General features: G+C 51.6%; 1 protein-coding gene across 12 annotated transcripts in view; it reads left to right on the forward strand.

Moving 5' to 3' along the window:
* Positions 1–16,459, forward strand: part of Dlgap4 (DLG associated protein 4) — a 157,073-nt gene that overhangs the window by 128,990 nt on the left and 11,624 nt on the right. For 10 of the 12 annotated variants that reach the window (XM_070007220.1, XM_070007217.1, XM_070007218.1 and 7 more), the window contains 3 exons: positions 9,771–10,132; positions 12,618–12,706; positions 13,267–13,682. In XM_070007220.1, the coding sequence (XP_069863321.1) occupies positions 9,771–10,132; positions 12,618–12,706; positions 13,267–13,682 (867 nt within the window). Of the gene's footprint in view, positions 1–9,770; positions 10,133–12,306; positions 12,387–12,617; positions 12,707–13,266; positions 13,683–16,459 lie in introns of all 12 variants that reach the window. The other 2 variants (XM_070007221.1, XM_070007219.1) reach the window with 1 other exon arrangement.

A 16,459-nucleotide genomic window follows, 5' to 3' on the forward strand; every position in this document is an offset into this window, starting at 1 on the left:
GACAACACTGCATCCAGTGCTAGACCAGTGAGAGATGTCCTGTACACATCTGAACTCATGACCAAGGTACTTAGCCGACCACAGCCAGTGTTGGCTTTAAGATCAAGAAACTTGGCCTTCTACCCTCGAGTTCAGAACCTGTTCTCTGAGCTATAAAACAACACCTGGAGCTGTCAGGATGAAGCAACCCTGGCCTGGGCCTTGCTCAGTGATGGTTCTTGTCCATCGCTGCACATGTACATGCCTGCAAAGTGTTGCTGGAAGCTGGCTTGACTCTGCAGCCATTCCTAAGTGATTACTTTTAAGACAGTTTCCAATAGCCAGCACTTAGAGTTGGATATTGGGGGTGGGCGGGTGTGGAGGTGTGGGGGTGATGGTGGTAGTGGTGATGATCTTGGTCGTGAGGCTTAAACTCAGGGCCTGGGCACAGTCCCTGAGCTTTTTCACTCAAGACTAGCACTTTTATCACTTTGAGCCACAGTTCCACTTCCAGTTTTCTGGTGGCTAATTGGAGGTAAGCGTCTCATGGACTTTCCTGCCCGAGCTGGCTTTGAACTATGATCCTCAGATCTCAGTGAGCCACCGGCACCTGGACACTTAGGGTTTCCCACTGCACAACCTCAGGCACGTATTCAGAGCTTTACTTCTCAGCAAAGTGTGCTTGTTACAAGTGTGTGTGCATGCACTCTGCAGCTGACCACAATGGGTGCAGAGTCCTGGCCCTGAGGTCAGTGTTAGCTTCCAGTTCAGCTAGGTGTAAATCTTTCTGCTGACCAAACCTCAGTTTACCCAAATAGCAATTTGTTTATTCCTTCACATTACTGAGCCTAGCCATGTACTCAGCCTGATCCTGAGAAAGCATCATAACTAAGCTGGCTGAGATTCCCACCCTCAGGGGGACCCGAAGTTTAGTTAGGTTGCCTGTCTGATAGGAGAGAAACCTAAGAGAGCTAGTGAATAATTGGTGCCTAAATGAACACACAAGGTCCTCAGAGAAGGAGCGACAGACTCAGGCAGTGTGGTCTGGGAGCCTCACTGAGGATGAGACCACCCGACTGGGACTGAAGACAGGGTGAGGAGGAGCAGGTGTGAGATGAGGAGGTGGGGGCAGCAGGCTCAGGCCTGAATGGGAACAGGCCTGGAGCACTTAAGGAAAACCAAAGTGGCTGCTGGAACAGGAGAGGCAAACAGGGCAAAGGTCAGAACTCTGGAGCTGGGCACCGGTGGCTTATGCCTATAATCCTAGCTACTCAGGAGGCTGAGATCTGAGGATCCTGCTTCAAAGCCAGCCCAGGCAAGAAACTCCAAGAGACTCTTATCTCCAATAAACCACTAGAAAACCTGAAGTGGCACTGTGACTCAATTGGTAGAGCACTCGCCTTGAGCTGAAGAGCGCAGGGACAGCGCCCAAGCCTAGAGTTCAAGCCCCATGACCGACAAAAAACAAAACACTGGAACACTGGAGAGGGTCAACAGGGACCTGTTCCTGTTGTGGCTAAGGTGTCTGTGCAGATTGTATTTTGTGTGGAATCGGTTTAGGCTTTATTTTTAATTTTTTTTGTGGTGTTAGAGTTTTAACTCAGGGCCTAATAGTTGTTCTACCACTTTGGTCATGCCTCCATCCTGGAGATTAGCTTTAGAAAGGGACAAGGGACAAGTGCTGATGGCTCATGCCTGTAATCCTAGCTCCCAGGAGGCTGATATCTGAGGATCACAGTTCAAAGCCAGCTCAGGTCCAACGTTCAAACCCTAGGACTGGCGCACATGCAGGTATGCACACACACACACACACACACACACACACACACACACACGAACACACACACACATACACGAACACACACACACACACACACGAACACACACACACACACACACACACGAATTGCTTCAAGTACCTACTTTAATCCCAGTACTCAGGAGGCTGAGGCAAGAAGACCAACGAGTTCAAGACCAATCTGAACCACATAATGAGTTCCAGGCCGGCCTGTCTGAAAACATCAAACAGATAAACTGCTTCACGATTCAGAGCATGATTGTGGGTGAGACAGGCTACAGATTTAGCAGGGTGGTAGGAAGGGGAGTCTAGGAGGGTGAAGGGGTAGAGAGAAGGACTCTTAGCTGTACTGTACTAGTAGGGGGGCTGAGACTTTACAAGTAGAGGAGTGGGGTAAGTTCCCAGGCTTCTAGAGGTGAGTGAGGGAGAGCAAGATGGGTGTGGAGGAGGAGAGCGTTCGCTTTTGTTCTGTGCTTACCCAGCCTGTGATGGCCTTGGACGCCCCTGTGGAGCTGCCAAGGGCACTGGGACTGTTGAGATAGTAGGTGACACACCCACCTCTCTGCTGACAGGGCCTGTGCTGCAAAATCCTCTGACCCATGCCTGGCCTGGAAGATCTTTTCTTTTTTGAGGGTCCGTCACCGGGCTGGAACTCAGAGCCTGAGCACTGTCCCTGAGCTTCTGTGCTCGAGGCTAGCGCTATACCACTTTGAGCCACAGCTCCACTTCCAGTTTTCTGGTGGGTTAATTGGAGATGAGTCTCACAGACTTCCTGCTCTGGGCTGGCTTGGAACCATGTTCCTCAGATTTCAGCCTGGAGGATTTTGTGAAAGATGCTATCAGTGGGAAGTAGGTACCTCTTCCAAGGAAGCCATGGACCAGTCTGAGTGGAGGCAGCCTTTCTTAGCACTCCTTGCCCCATGCCTCAGCTTCCCTCTACTAGCTGAAATACTTAAATTCCATTTGCCAAGCTGTGCCCTTCTGGCCTCTGGCCTCCCATACCTTAAGCTGTCCTGCTCACCTTACTGTTTCATCTCTCCATCTGTCCAGTCAACCTTTCTGTCTTCCATGAAGTCACAGACTTCTTTCTCCTGGGAAGTGATCAGTCTCTCCTTCATCCAGAAACTGTGGCATCAGGAGTGGCAAGGGCACACCGTGATCCTCAGATCTCAGTCTCTTGAGTAATTAGGATTATAGGCGTGAGCCACCAGTGCCCAGCATAAGATTCTTTTTCTTTTTCTTTTTTTCTTTTTCTTTTCTTTTTTGTCGGTTGTGGGGCCTGAACTCTGGGCCTGAGCGCTGTCCCTCAGCTCTTCAGCTCAAGGCTAGCACTCTACCACTTGAGCCACAGCGCCACTTCCAGCTTTTTCTGCTTATGTGGTGCTGAGGAATCGAACCCCGGGCCTCATATATGCAAGGCAAGTACTCTACTACTGAGCTACCTTCCAAGCCCCTCTTTAGTTAATATAATCTCAGCTCATTAACATTGAGCTCCTGGTCAACAGCTCTGTGATTCAGGCCTGAATGCAGCATATCTAATGCACATTATATTTTTCCCCCTAAGCTGTATGCTCTTAGACATTAGGCAGTACTTCATTTATACATTTAGGCCCATTTTAACAGATCATCAACAAGATTGCAGAAGCATAGCACTATGAGATGACATAGACCATGAGATGAACACTTGCTTATTTATTGTGTGAGAGTTGAAATGAGAAGACAAGAATGTCACCTTGATCTGTCTCAGCTACAGATGTGTACATGAGACACACATGTTCAAGTGACCACGAAAGCCCCTCAAGGGTGAGTTTGTGGTTATAAGTAAACAAGTGATTCTGCACATACGGAATCTGGCAATAATGAGGATCAGCTGTCTGCCAAGTCCTTACTCAGGCCTGGCCCCAGTCAGTAGGCTCAGCTGTTATCCTCATTATTCCCAGCAGGACTGCATCTTTCGTCTGGCTCTGGGACAAGGCCAGCTCCCTGTGGCTCTGTCTTCAGTGTGACACTTTTGTAACCTGTGGCGTCTATGGAGACTGGTGCCACAGGCAAGTGAAAGCTCTGGAGGGGCCCCCACGGAAGGGTTTGTTCTAAGTACACTGAATGGGTTGTGGCACCATTGAAAGGTTATGACCTCTAAGCAGTGACATGGTGAGTTCCTTGATGACAGGAGGGGAGCTAGATAAGAGTTGAAGGTCAGGGAGCAAGTATTAGGTGGTCTAGGAGAGGCTGGCTGTACAACTGGGAGAGGAAGTTGGGAAGCTCCTGGCTGTGGGAGGAGCTGTGGGTCCCCAGAAGGTCTTGCGGGCTGTTGGCAGGAGGGGGCTGCCAGTCCAGTGCTGGTGACTCTTGAGGCACATCAATGGAGGAGGTGTAGAACCTGCATCAGAGGGGCTGTCAACAGGCTTCTTAGTGGACATCTGTTCCTGATACTAGCCTAGCTCTTTGAATTCTTCTGCAGCTTCCTCTGCTTTGGGAATGGAGGCAGAGGGAAGGAAGCAGCAATTACAGCTTGTGAAGTGGTCCCATCATAGCACTCTCCAGACATAGCTGCATGTTGGCAGCACTCCTCTCTTTGGGTAGGAGAGGGAATGGATCCTACAAGGCCTTTCTCAAGCCTGGCAGGACCAGCAAAGGCAAGTGAGGGGATTTGGCTCTTACCTACAGCAGCCCTGGTACTCATGTCGAGCCTGGACTGAGCCCCTGCCTTCTCCATAAAGCCTGGCTTCCCTGGCTCCCTCATTGTTGGTGGCTGTGGCATCCACTCTTCTTCAGGTATCTGGAGCCCTGCCTCCTGCCAGGTTCAGGCCCGGGAGCCAGCAGCCATGAGGGCCAGGTGGTCTCCAAGGTGCTTGTGGAGCCAGCTTTGTGGTACTGCTGTGCCCTCATAAACCCTTGGGAGATGACGTCACAGCCTCTCCTGAGTGGCGGAAGCTCTCTTTGTCCGTCTTACATACCTTGGAGCCAAAAGTGGGCATGATGAGAGAGGAACAAGAAGAGTGTCTGCTTCGCAGAAGCAAGGACTTGTGTGCTGGGAACTGGGCTGGATGTCAGTGTGGAGGCCGACTGTGCAGAATAGAGGCTGTGTTACTTAACTGCTGCCTGTCTGAAAGACCTGCATGGCAGAGTTGGGTGGTGGGCAAGCATGCAGCCCAGGGGAACAGATGGCTCTTTGTGCTGTGGTTTAGCAGATGCCTCCCTTGAGATCGTTGCAGGGGCGGGGGGGGGGGGGGAGTCCAGGGACCAGCTGGAGCAGACAGATACACTGGTGGGGTGCTCATACCCAGACAGAGCCAGACAATTTCCAGACCATGTTCACAGTCAGAACCACATGCTGTGTTGTCATTTACAGCATGTAGAACATTTTCCAAGGCGAGGAGGTGCCAGTCAGTCCTAGAGAATGCAGGCTGCATCCCTCTAAAGTGTGGTGGTATCTGCATGCCCCCTGGGTAATGAACACACACGGTCGCACTCCAGGGCATGACCCGAGCACTGAGTGCTTCCGCTGATGCTTAGAGAAAGGAGAGGGGCTGACTGCCTGAGCCAGAAAAGGCTGGGGTGGAGGCAAAGGCTGCCAGCACGAGTAGGTGCATGAAGTGATTTGGGACTCTGAAGTTGGAAGGGGAACACATGGGGGCAGGTGTGAGAAGGGTAAGCAGAGATCATGAAAGGGCTCAGGACCAGGAGGAGCCCTGTGTACACACATATTGGGAGCCAAATAATCTTGATTTTGGTTAGAAATATCAAGGTTTGTTTTTTCATGCAACAGTTATTTATATCAAGACTAGATAGGGCCAGGTACTGGCAGCTCAAGCCTGTAATCCTCCTAATCCTAGCTACTCAGAGGCTGAGATCTGAGGATCACAGGTCAAAGCCAGAAAACTGGAAGTGGAGCTGTGGCTCTAAGTGCTAGAGTGATCGCCTTGAGCAAAAGAGCTCAGGGACATCACCAAGGTCCTGAGTTCAAACCCCATGAGAGAGAGAGAGAGAGAGAGAGAGAGAGAGAGAGAGAGAGAGAGAGATAGCCAGGCATTGGTAGCTCACACCTGTAATCCTAGCTACTTAGGAGGCTGAGATCTGAGAATCACAATTCAAAGTCAGCCTGGGCAGGAAAGTCCGTGAGACTCTTATCTCCAATAAACCTCTAGAAAACCGGAAGTGGTGCTGTGGCTCAAGCGGTAGAACACTTGCCTTGAGCTGAAGAGCACAGGGACAGCGCCCAAGCCCAGAGTTTAAGCCCCACAACCGACAAAAAATAATTTTAAAAAAAGAGAGAGAGGGAGGGAGGGAGGGAGGGAAGAAAGAAAGAAAAAGACAAAACCAGATAGGACCGTTACTGCCCCGGGTCCAAAGCCTGCATAAAACGTGGAAAGCCAGGTACTGGTGGCTCACGCCTGTAACCCTAGATACTCAGGAGGCTGAGATCTGAGGGCTGCGGTTCAAAGCCAGCCTAGGCAGGAAAGTCTATGAGACTTTTATCTCTAATAAATCACCTGAAAACCAGAAGTAGCGCTGTGGCTCAAGCGGTAGAGTACTCTCCTTGAGCTTAAGAGCACAGGGACAGCACCCAAGCCCAGAGTTCAAACCCCAGGACCGACCAAAAAAAAAAAAAAAAATGTGGAAAGGTGTCCTGATGGAAGTTCCTGGTGACAGAAGAGATGCGGGGGGGGGGGGGGGGGGGGATGGGGATTGTCAGAGGAAGTGACTTGAAACTCTTGAGAGCTGGAGTAAGGGGTTGGCAGTACTCCAGATGGTGAAATGTTGCCCTGCCTTCCCTGTCTTATCTGAGGTCAGGGGCCATCCCTCAGCTCAGGGTTAGGGCTCAAAGCAGAGGGATGCATGCCCCCATAGGGAGCCTAGAGGCCCCCAAATCCTCTGCTAGTCGCACTAGTATTGGCTATGACCTACACCTAGAAGACACACAACCCAAGATTCATTCACTTTCCTCTTATCCCATCTGGTTCTCCTGTTCCCTTTCCCACTGAGGACAGGACAGGCTGGAGATCAGACCTCTGCCTGTTTCAGCCCAACCCTGAACCCCAGCTGCCTCTTCCCTGCCATATCCTGGCAGCAACCGCACACACACACACGCATGCACGCACGCGCGTTCCTCGTGCCCTATGTCAGCTCCACCTTACACACAGAAAACACAGACCCTCACCGGAGTCCCTGCCTCAGCCCTCAGCCAACCTCTGACTCCTTCATACTGTCCCCTCACCACCACTTAAAGGAGGGATTCCTCCCCAAAACCATTCTGAGCAGATTGGTGCTGGCTTCACAGTTCTGATCCAGGTCAGACCTCTTCACTCAAACCTGCTTCTTTGGGACTTTAGGCCAAACACATCCCTTCCTGAAATCCTGGTGAGTCAGTTTTGTGTGCTGGGGGGCTGGTGGGTGGGCTCCAACAGCTGGTCTGAGTATCCTGTCCTTGGGACTGGTCAGAGAACCAGTGGCTGGGAGTATGGAAATCTGGCCCAGCTCCCTCTGTTCCAAGGCAGTAGAACCAGAGCAAGCCTGGACTAGGCTGAACCTGGCCTCTTTTTTTCGAGGACACTGGCCCACACTGCTGATTATGTCCAAGCCAGGTTTGAACTCAGGAATTTCTGGCTCCTGCTGCCTCCACCCTTACTACCAAAGGAGTGACTCAGATGACAGAACTCCTGGCAAGTAGGCAAATGCAGAGCAAGGGTCCTGCCCTCAGGCACAGGGATACTCCAGTTCTTCAATGAGGCCATGATGGGGTTATGTGTATTGAACAGGTGAGGGTACCAGAAAGGCCAGGGGGCAAGTAAAAACTTGCCTGGGACAGAGCCAGGGTCTGCAAGCCAGGTATCAGCCTTCAGTCTAGGCCCGTCTTACCCCAGAAGTAAGCTCGGGGCCCAGGGAGCCAGCTCTGGGGACACAGTGATCATAGAAGGTCTCCCACACCTGCAGCCCATCCAGCCCAGGACCTGGAAGCAGAGGGAAGTAGGCTGTGTAGTTAAGCAGGTTTGGTTGCCACTGACCACTGGCAACTCTGGGCACCTTACCCAGTCTTTCTGGATGGCATGTGCCCCATCTGTAGGGTGCTTATATTCACCGTTCCCCACGCCACAGTCCCTGTGACGCTTCGGTTCCGAAGCCATAGAGCTCCTGAGCGCGGCTTACTGACCCAGCTTCAGGCTGTCAGTCTGGCTGACTGACAGGGCCAATACAATTAGGTAACTTGTTCTCCCCAAATGGGCTCGCTGCTTCTCACTGAGGAAGGTGTCTTGGGGGGTTATTCTCCTGATAACCTGAGCCCCTCCTCTCCGGTAGCCTTCTAGCCAGAAGCTGCAGGGGTGTGTATCTGGGGGAAGCTCTTAGCTTCTTCAAGGCCTCAGCAAGACAGAAGATTGTAGAGAATGCAAGTGATTCACGCCTATAATCCTTGCTGCTCAGGAGGCTGAGATCTGAGGACCTCTGTTCATAGCTAGCCCAGGCAGGAAACTCTAAGATTCTTATCTCCAGTAAACCACCAGACAACCAGAAGTGGGGCTGTGGCTCACAGTGGTAGAGCACTAGCCTTGAGCAAAAGGACTCAGGTATAGCACCCAGGCCCAGAGTTCAAGCCCTAGTACCAGGGGAGGAGGGGGGAAAGTATCTTGAAGACAGGCTGGCTTCAAACCATGATCCTCAGATCTCAGCCTCCTGAGTAGCTAGGATTACAGGGGTGAGCCACTGGCACCCAGGCTACTTCCTTTTTATAACCATACCTCCCTCCCTCTTGTCCCAATCATTGCCTTCTTTCCAAGTGTCTGGCAACTGTTCTTCTTCTCTAAAATTAGGTCATCTCAAGAATGTTGTAAAAATAGAATCAGATGATAGGGAACTTTTAGGAATTGCTTTTCCACTTAGCGTAATTCACTTGAGACTCATCCCAGTTGTTGCACGTACGCATCAGTAGTTCACTCCTTCTCGCTGCTGAGTGACACTCTGGTGTGGATGTGCCACGGTCCGTCTAATCACTTGTCAACTGTGTGCAGTCTTCAACTCTTACAAATAGAGCTGCCCTGGACACTCGTGTTTCCTCTGTGGGACAGATACCTAAATTACTTGTTGTATGGGATTGAACACGAAGTTCTGTAAGAAGATGCAGTCTGTTTGCCGGGGTGATGGTGTCACTTGGTCTCTCGGCACCTTGCTTGAGTTTGAAGCCATTCTGATAGCTTGGGGCCACATCGTCCCAGACTGGCAGGTGGAGGACTTCCGTTGTTCTTTGCCCAGTCCCGTATGGCACCGGGCCTTGTTTTGAGTTGCCCTTGGGCCAGCACCATCTCCAGCATGGGTAGCCCTTGAAGGGCAAGCAGGACTCCCCTGGCTCCTGCCCCCAGGACCAGGGCAGGGACTTTGAAGGGTCTTCTCATCCTAGGGACCAGGCAAGGAGGAGGCTTGGCGGCAGCAGACAAGGGCACAGGTTTTCACATGAGGAGCAGTAGATGGGTGAGAATGGCAAGGTGGGAGGGATCTGCTGAGTCTTAGAGAATGTGTCGTCCTCTACCAGGTAGAGAGAGGCACATACCTAGAGGGAGCAGGCAGGGAAGGTGGAAAAGAAGGGACAGGTCAGCCAAGCAGTGGGTCTCAGTGACCTTGAGGACAGCAAAGGTTAGCTGCCCCTTAGCTGACCTGAGTCCTGCTCTGTGGTCGCCGTCCCCCTCCTGGCATGGCTCAGGCTCGTCACAGCCTGTGGCAGCACGCACCCTGCCGTCTAGCCCACACTCCACTGGATTAGGCCTTTGTGTGTGGATGTGGTGGAGGGACTCTGGCTCGTATTGCGTCTCTGCTGGACTTGGTCTTGCATGGAGTGGGCAGGGCTTGTGTTTCTGTCTTGGTTGTGGCTGTGTGTGACTAGAAGTCCTCCCTGTGGGAATAACAGAGGCCAGGGCGAGGTGGGGGCAGGCAGGGACTCCACCTCGGGGGGCAAGAGAGCATCGAAGCTTCACTTTCTCCCTGCCCTCCTCTCACCCACCTGTAGGTTCATCATGCCTCGTGGCATATAAGAAGACCCCACCACCGGTCCCTCCACGAACCACTTCAAAGCCGTTCATCTCAGTCACGGTCCAGAGCAGCACCGAGTCTGCCCAGGACACCTACCTAGACAGCCAAGACCACAAGAGTGAGGTGACGAGCCAATCAGGCCTGAGCAACTCGTCAGACAGCCTGGACAGCAGTACCCGACCACCCAGTGTGACGCGGGGCGGAATCACCCCAGCCCCTGAAGCCCCAGAGCCACTCCCAAAACATGCAACTCTGAAGAGTGAACAAGGGACACTGACCAGCTCTGAGTCCCACTCCGAGACCATCCCCAAAAGAAAACTGTCATCAATAGGAATACAAGTAGGGGCCCCTTTTGTACTGTGTCCTCAGTCCACTCCGTGCACCTGCCTGTGTGTAATTACATCTCATGGAGGCCCACTAGGTCTCCTGGGAAAGATGGTCTGTCTGGCTATTTGGGGGGGGGAGGGTCAGCCCCAAGTGGCTGTACCAAATTCCACCATAGCCTCTCCTTCCTCCTGTCCGCCTGCCATGCTGCTGCAGTCTGCAGCCGTGGGGCTGTGTTTCTCCAGTGGGTTGTCCCATGAATGTAGTTACACTCGGCCAGCCATCTCCTGTCCACTGTGCTGTCTACTGTCTGTCTGTCCACTCCACCCTCTGCCCTGCCAGCCGACCCTTGGGAGGCAGGACTGGCCTAACGGTTCTCTAATCCAAGGTCAGCTCGGGTGCGGAAGCCATAGTCCTGCTTGGCAGTGGGAACAACGTGGAGCATAGACGCCGAGGGGCCAGGGGCCTCTGGACCCAGGGCCCTTAAGCCATGGGGGTTGTTCAAAGGGAACTTTGCCCAGAGCCCTTTCAGGCCTTGGGAACAGGTAGGTAGCTTGAGGCACCGGACGCATGTCAGATGGAGAAGTGAGAACCTACCGCCATGGGAGAGGGTCCAAGCAGATGGTTCTCATGTGGCCCAAGCCACAATGCCCTTCCAGAAGCCAGACCCACTGCACACCCCCTATCAGTGGCACGGCAGAGCAGTGCCCCAGCTTTCCCTCCACTGCCTCATGGCACTGCCTGCTCTCAATTCTGTAAGCCTGCTTTCTGTCAGCTGAGCAGGGCAAATGTGGGCCCTGCTTTATATTTCCAAGAGATGCTCTAAATGGAGATTGAGAGGTCTCTCCCTGTCCACTGGACCTGCAGACGATAGTAGAAAGTAGAGCACACTCAAGGAGGGAGGGAGGGCTGGCTATAGTGGGGAAGGGACTCTGGGAGCTGCAACCCTTTCAGATGCCATAGGAGCATCCACGGAATACGGTGGCAAGTGTGTGTCTCTGAGCCACAGGGATCTTGATTTCCTCAGACACTCCTAAGCAAGTGAACGTAGCCATGTTGGAAAAAGCACTAAAATGCAGAAGGAACATGAGCACACAAAGGGCACTGAATGGAACAGAGAATGCTCACTGGGGAATTCCTTACATGCACTTAGATGTGTTTCCCCTAAGAGGCAGCTCAGGTGGGCAGGAAAGAAATTGGCCCGGAGACTTTCCTGTCTGTAACCAGTTTGGCTTCTTTATAAGGACCCGGTCCCTGTCCCTGTCCAGCTTCTCCAGGTGGGGTTTTAGAGAAACTAAAGAAGAGAAGAGCCCAGCATTCTGATCACCCAAGTTTTTGTTTGGACAGCCCAACCTCACTGGCCAAGCCACAGAAGGCCTAAGAGCAGCAGCTGGGACCACCCTCGATCTTTTCCCCCAGCATGCACTGGGGTACAATGCCAGCCTCTGGCCCAACCTGAGCATCCTTTTCCCTGGCTTTCCCGGTTCCATGCTTGCACGGCAGCCCAGTTGAAGGGTGATAACACTTCCCAAGATGCCTGCCCCAGAAAGCTTCCATGGCCCCAGCTTCCACCCATGATATACAGGAGCCCCCATTTGTGGGAATGAACCTTCCTGAGCCCTCGTCCTACTTCTTAGTGCCTCCAGAACCAGGTCAGGTGTGGAGTCTCCCTATTCTTGAGCCATGATGGAAGGCCCGGCCTGGCTGCTCCATGGCCAGGGACAGTGTGTCCTGGAAAAGATGGATATGGCTGGTACCGTGTCGTCCCCTTTGAGGGCTTAAGTGGTGGAACACCTACCTAGTAAGTGCAAGGCCCTGAGTTTAATCTCCAGCACTGCAAAAAGAGAAAGAAAGGAGAGGAACGTCAGCTTGCCTTGGCTTGGCCCTCCCCAGGACCACGCAGTGCTAAAGGTGCCCATGTGTGATGGAGGCCCAGGGATGGAATCCTAGTGTTGGGGGACGTTGCTGGCTTTTGCCTCGGCAGAAGTTCTAAGCCCAGAACTGTGTGTCTTAGTCCAGGCATTTCCAGCAGCCCATCCAGGCTTCGGCCCCGGGGTTGGGGGAGTGATCTTTGCCTCAAGAGAGCCCCCAGCTCCAACTACACCAGATAACGGCTGTGGCTTTGTGTGTGTGTGTTCTCTTTCTCTTCCGTCGTCCTTTTTTTTTTCTTCTCTCTGATACGTGTAAAGGAGAGGACTAGAAGGAACGGTTCCCACCTCTCGGAGGACAACGGACCCAAAGCGATCGATGTGATGGCCCCCTCCTCAGAGTAGGGAAAGCCAGTGATCTCCACCCCCTTCCCGCCTCCTCGCGAATGAGCAGTGCCCGGCTTCACCTGGCCCACCTGGGGCCCGTGTGCAGTGTCTGCATGCCTCGTGTCCGTCTGTCCACACGTCCGTTTGCGTCGTCCCACTAATGTGAATTTCAGCAGCAAGTGTGGTGTTTGTTTTTTATTTTTGTCTTTGTCTCCGTGCCGTTGCTGTCATTGTCCTTCAATAAGGTTGACTGCATTCAGCCAGTGCCAAAAGAGGAGCCCAGTCCCGCTACCAAATTCCAGTCCATCGGGGTTCAGGTAGAGGACGACTGGCGGTAAGTGGGGCAGAGGTGGTGGCTGCTTCTCCCCTCTCCTTCCCTCCCTCCGCCCTCACCTCTCCTGCTCTCCTAACCCACTGCTCCTTGCTGGACTTCTAATAACCAAACTGGGTTTGGGTGCGGGCGGTGTCCCGGGCATGGGAGGCCGGGCAAGGGGGCCAGCGGGTGGACACATGAGCATTGGCTCTGATACTAGTCAGCCATGGCGGGGTCAAGGCTGGGCTGGGACATGGCCCCAGCTGCTCTGTGATGTTGGTGGTTTTTCTGGCCCCACTGCAGTAAACAGACAACCTTATGACCTTGTCCTTGTGTGTGTGTGTGTGTGTGCGTGTGCGCGCGTGTGCGTGTGCGCGCGTGTGCGTGCGTGCGTGGGGGATGGGGCAAGGGCTGAGCCGAGAATGAGACGGGGGCTGTGGGACCCGCTTCAGGCGCATGGTGAGCAGACGATGCATCCGTTTCTCTGTCTCCCGTGTGTCCGGGTCAGGTGGTCTCTGGTCTCTGGCTCTCTTGGTGACACTCTCCCTTCTGTCCCCATCCCACTACCCTCAACCCAACAGAAGCAGCGCCCCTTCTCACAGTATGTCCTCCCGACGGGACACTGACTCCGACACCCAGGATGCGAATGACTCAAGCTGTAAGTCATCTGAAAGGAGCCTCCCGGACTGTACCCCACCACACCCGAACTCCATCAGCATCGATGCTGGCCCCCGGCAGGCCCCCAAGATTGCCCAGATCAAGCGCAACCTCTCCTATGGAGACAACAGCGACCCAGCCCTTGAGGCGTCCTCGCTGCCCCCGCCGGACCCCTGGCTCGAGACCTCTTCCAGCTCCCCAGCGGAGCCGGCACAGCCCGGGGCCTGCCGCCGAGATGGCTACTGGTTCCTGAAGCTGCTTCAGGCTGAAACAGAGCGGCTCGAAGGCTGGTGCTGTCAGATGGACAAGGAGACCAAAGAGAACAACCTCTCTGAAGAAGGTAGGTGCTGCAGGGAGACTCCTGGGGCACAGGCCCTGTTCCTGGGCTAGTGAGCTCACCTCTCACTTTCATTCTTTTCCTTCTTGCCATCCACACACCTGCCTAAACTAAACCTCTTTCCGGATGAGATTTCCAGATGCCCGCTGTGTGGGTGGTGGGCTTGGACCCCAGTGCTTCCCTTACTACTGACATGCCTTTGGTCCTGCTACTCTGAGCCTCCGTTTCTTCATCCTCCTCTAACTTAACTGCATAAGGTGGGGTGAGGACTGAGTGGTGGTGGTGTAAAGGCTCAGTGAGGTCCCAGATGCAGGGCGAGCTGGTGCCCTAATTATGCCTCCCACAGCTCCTTAACGAGTGTTTACCACATGCCACAAGCAGGGGTCTGACCGGGCCTCAGTCAGAAGGAGCTGGAAGTGCTGACACAGAAGTTTCTATCTGTACCATGCCAGTCTCAAAAACAATAACAGCAAGGCCCTAAGAAACTAATTGAGTAAAGAATTAGCCTAAGGCGGTGGATTCAAGCCTCAGCACCACACACAAAAAAAGAACCTGTTCCTATAATGAGACACAAGTAGAAAGAGTAGCTTTTCCTGGGATGCCATATTTTCAGATAGGATCTAACACTAACAGACCAATAAATTCCCTTCTTGGAAAAAGTTCCCCAGAGTCTTATCTATGTGATTCCCTTTCGGGGTTCCTGGCCTTGCAGAAAGAAAGAATGTCATTTTCTGACAGGTCCACAAACTTTGGGATATTTCCCCACAGGAAGAAGGGAATTCACCCAGGTACTCTTGGTAAAATTAGATAGTTAATCTTTTGCCTGGTTTCCTAGCCTCAAGAGACTTTTAAAGGTTTGTCTGAGATGCCTTGTCTAAAATTTCAGCGTAGCCTATGGGCGAATGGTATGGGTCAGTAGTAAAGTGTTTTCCTGGCATACAGAAGCTCCTAGGTTTAGCATTGCTGAAAGGAGGTGGAGGGAAGGAGGGCAGACAGGCAGGCCCAGTTTACTTCCTGGTTGGCTTCTCCTCCACGGAAGGTTCAAGAAGAACAGGTTTTCAGAGTGTCCATGTCCGTGACCCCCTCATGGTGTAGCCTGAGGAGGTCATCCTTTGCTGACTCAGAGGGCACTTCTGAATCTGTATTCACTGTGCTCTAGGCCAGTTCCCAGGTTTGATGCCACACCCACAGGTATATGAGTGACTTTTTTTTTTAACTTGAAAAAACTTTTGTTTTTTTAATCTATTTTTATTGTTATTGTAAAGGTGATACACTGGGGGGTTATAATTAAGTAAGTCAGATAAAGAGTAGATTTCTTTTTTAATTTTTATTAAGATTAGGTGATTATATAAATTTCACATATTTCACAGTATTATGGAATAGTGATACTTAAAGTCACCAACACATTTTAACCTTCACAAGGCAAATCATCATTATCATGGTTTCTATGTCCAGTGTAGCCTATGGGCCCCTCTGTTGTTTGTTTTCTTGTTTCCCTCTGATTCTGTGTCCTCCTCCTAGCTTCCCTCAGATGTACATTTTATATATATATATACATATATATATATGTATGTGTGTGTATACATATATATATGTATATATGTATTGTATATATACAATGTATACATATACATACACACACACACACACATACACCATGTATGTGGTCAAGAACATGGAGTCATTTAGCAATGATATGACAAGATAAGTGGAAGTCCTTTGTTTCTCAAGTCCTGTTTACTTTATTATATCTCCTTGCATTTGGCTTTAACATCCACATATCAGGGAAACCATGTGCCGTTTGTCTCTTTGCTCTTGGCTTATCTCACTCAAAATGATTTGCTCTTGTTGTATGAATGACTTTTATGAACTATGTGCCTAAGAACTTTTTACAGTAACATAATTAAAAAAAAAAAAAGCAGAGCCAGGTGCCAGTGGCTCCCACATTCCACAGGAAGCTGATATCCAAAGGATTTTGATTTGATACTGGCCTGAGCAAAAAAGTCCACAAGACTTCATCTCCAAAATAACCAGCAAAAAGCCAGACTGGAGAGGTAGCTCAAGTCATAGAGCACCAGATGTGAGCATGCAGGCCCCATAATAATTCAGAGCCCCAAGTTCAAACCCCAGCAGCAGGGAACAGAGAGGCACCAGTCCATTGTTCCACCAAGAGCTTCCCTCTATCAGCTCTGGTCAGCTGCCCTGGGATTTGCCTCCATATTTCTTTTTTGCAATAATTACACTTGATCTCCGCTCTATAAAGTTAGTCACCATTGTGAATTGATTCTCATGATTTCATAATTTGCCTAGCCTTAGTATCATCTGCACCCACCTGGCCAGCCTGATCTCAGGGCCTGAACTCAGCTGCTCTCCTGAGACTGCCCCTTGCATTGGCCCTTTTCTGTCTTAGGCGCCTGGCTTTGTAGACCATAAGATCTGCCTTGCAACAGGAAGCCCTGAGTTCATCTCCAATTCTGAAAAAAGGAAGAAAAGACAGGACTAGAAAATAAAATCTGGAGATGTAGCTCAGTGGTAGAACACTTCCCTAGCTGGTGGTGAGAAGGGAGCATGCTGAGTGGGGGGCAGGGAGGGAGGGAGGGAGGAGCTTCAGAATTTTTAGAGCATACCCAAACTCCTGTGTGTGTGTGTGTGTGTGTGTGTGTGTGTGTGTGTGTGTGTGTGTGTGTAAAAATTTTGAATAATAAATAGAAAAAGTATGATAATGTGCTGATATGTAGTTGTAATATGTGGCAATAACATCAGAGCTGAAGAAAGTTCAC

The sequence above is a fragment of the Dipodomys merriami genome, unplaced genomic scaffold, assembly GCF_024711535.1.
Source record: "Dipodomys merriami isolate MVZ:Mamm:240054 unplaced genomic scaffold, mDipMer1.0.p SCAF_7, whole genome shotgun sequence".
Classification (NCBI taxonomy): domain Eukaryota; kingdom Metazoa; phylum Chordata; class Mammalia; order Rodentia; family Heteromyidae; genus Dipodomys; species Dipodomys merriami.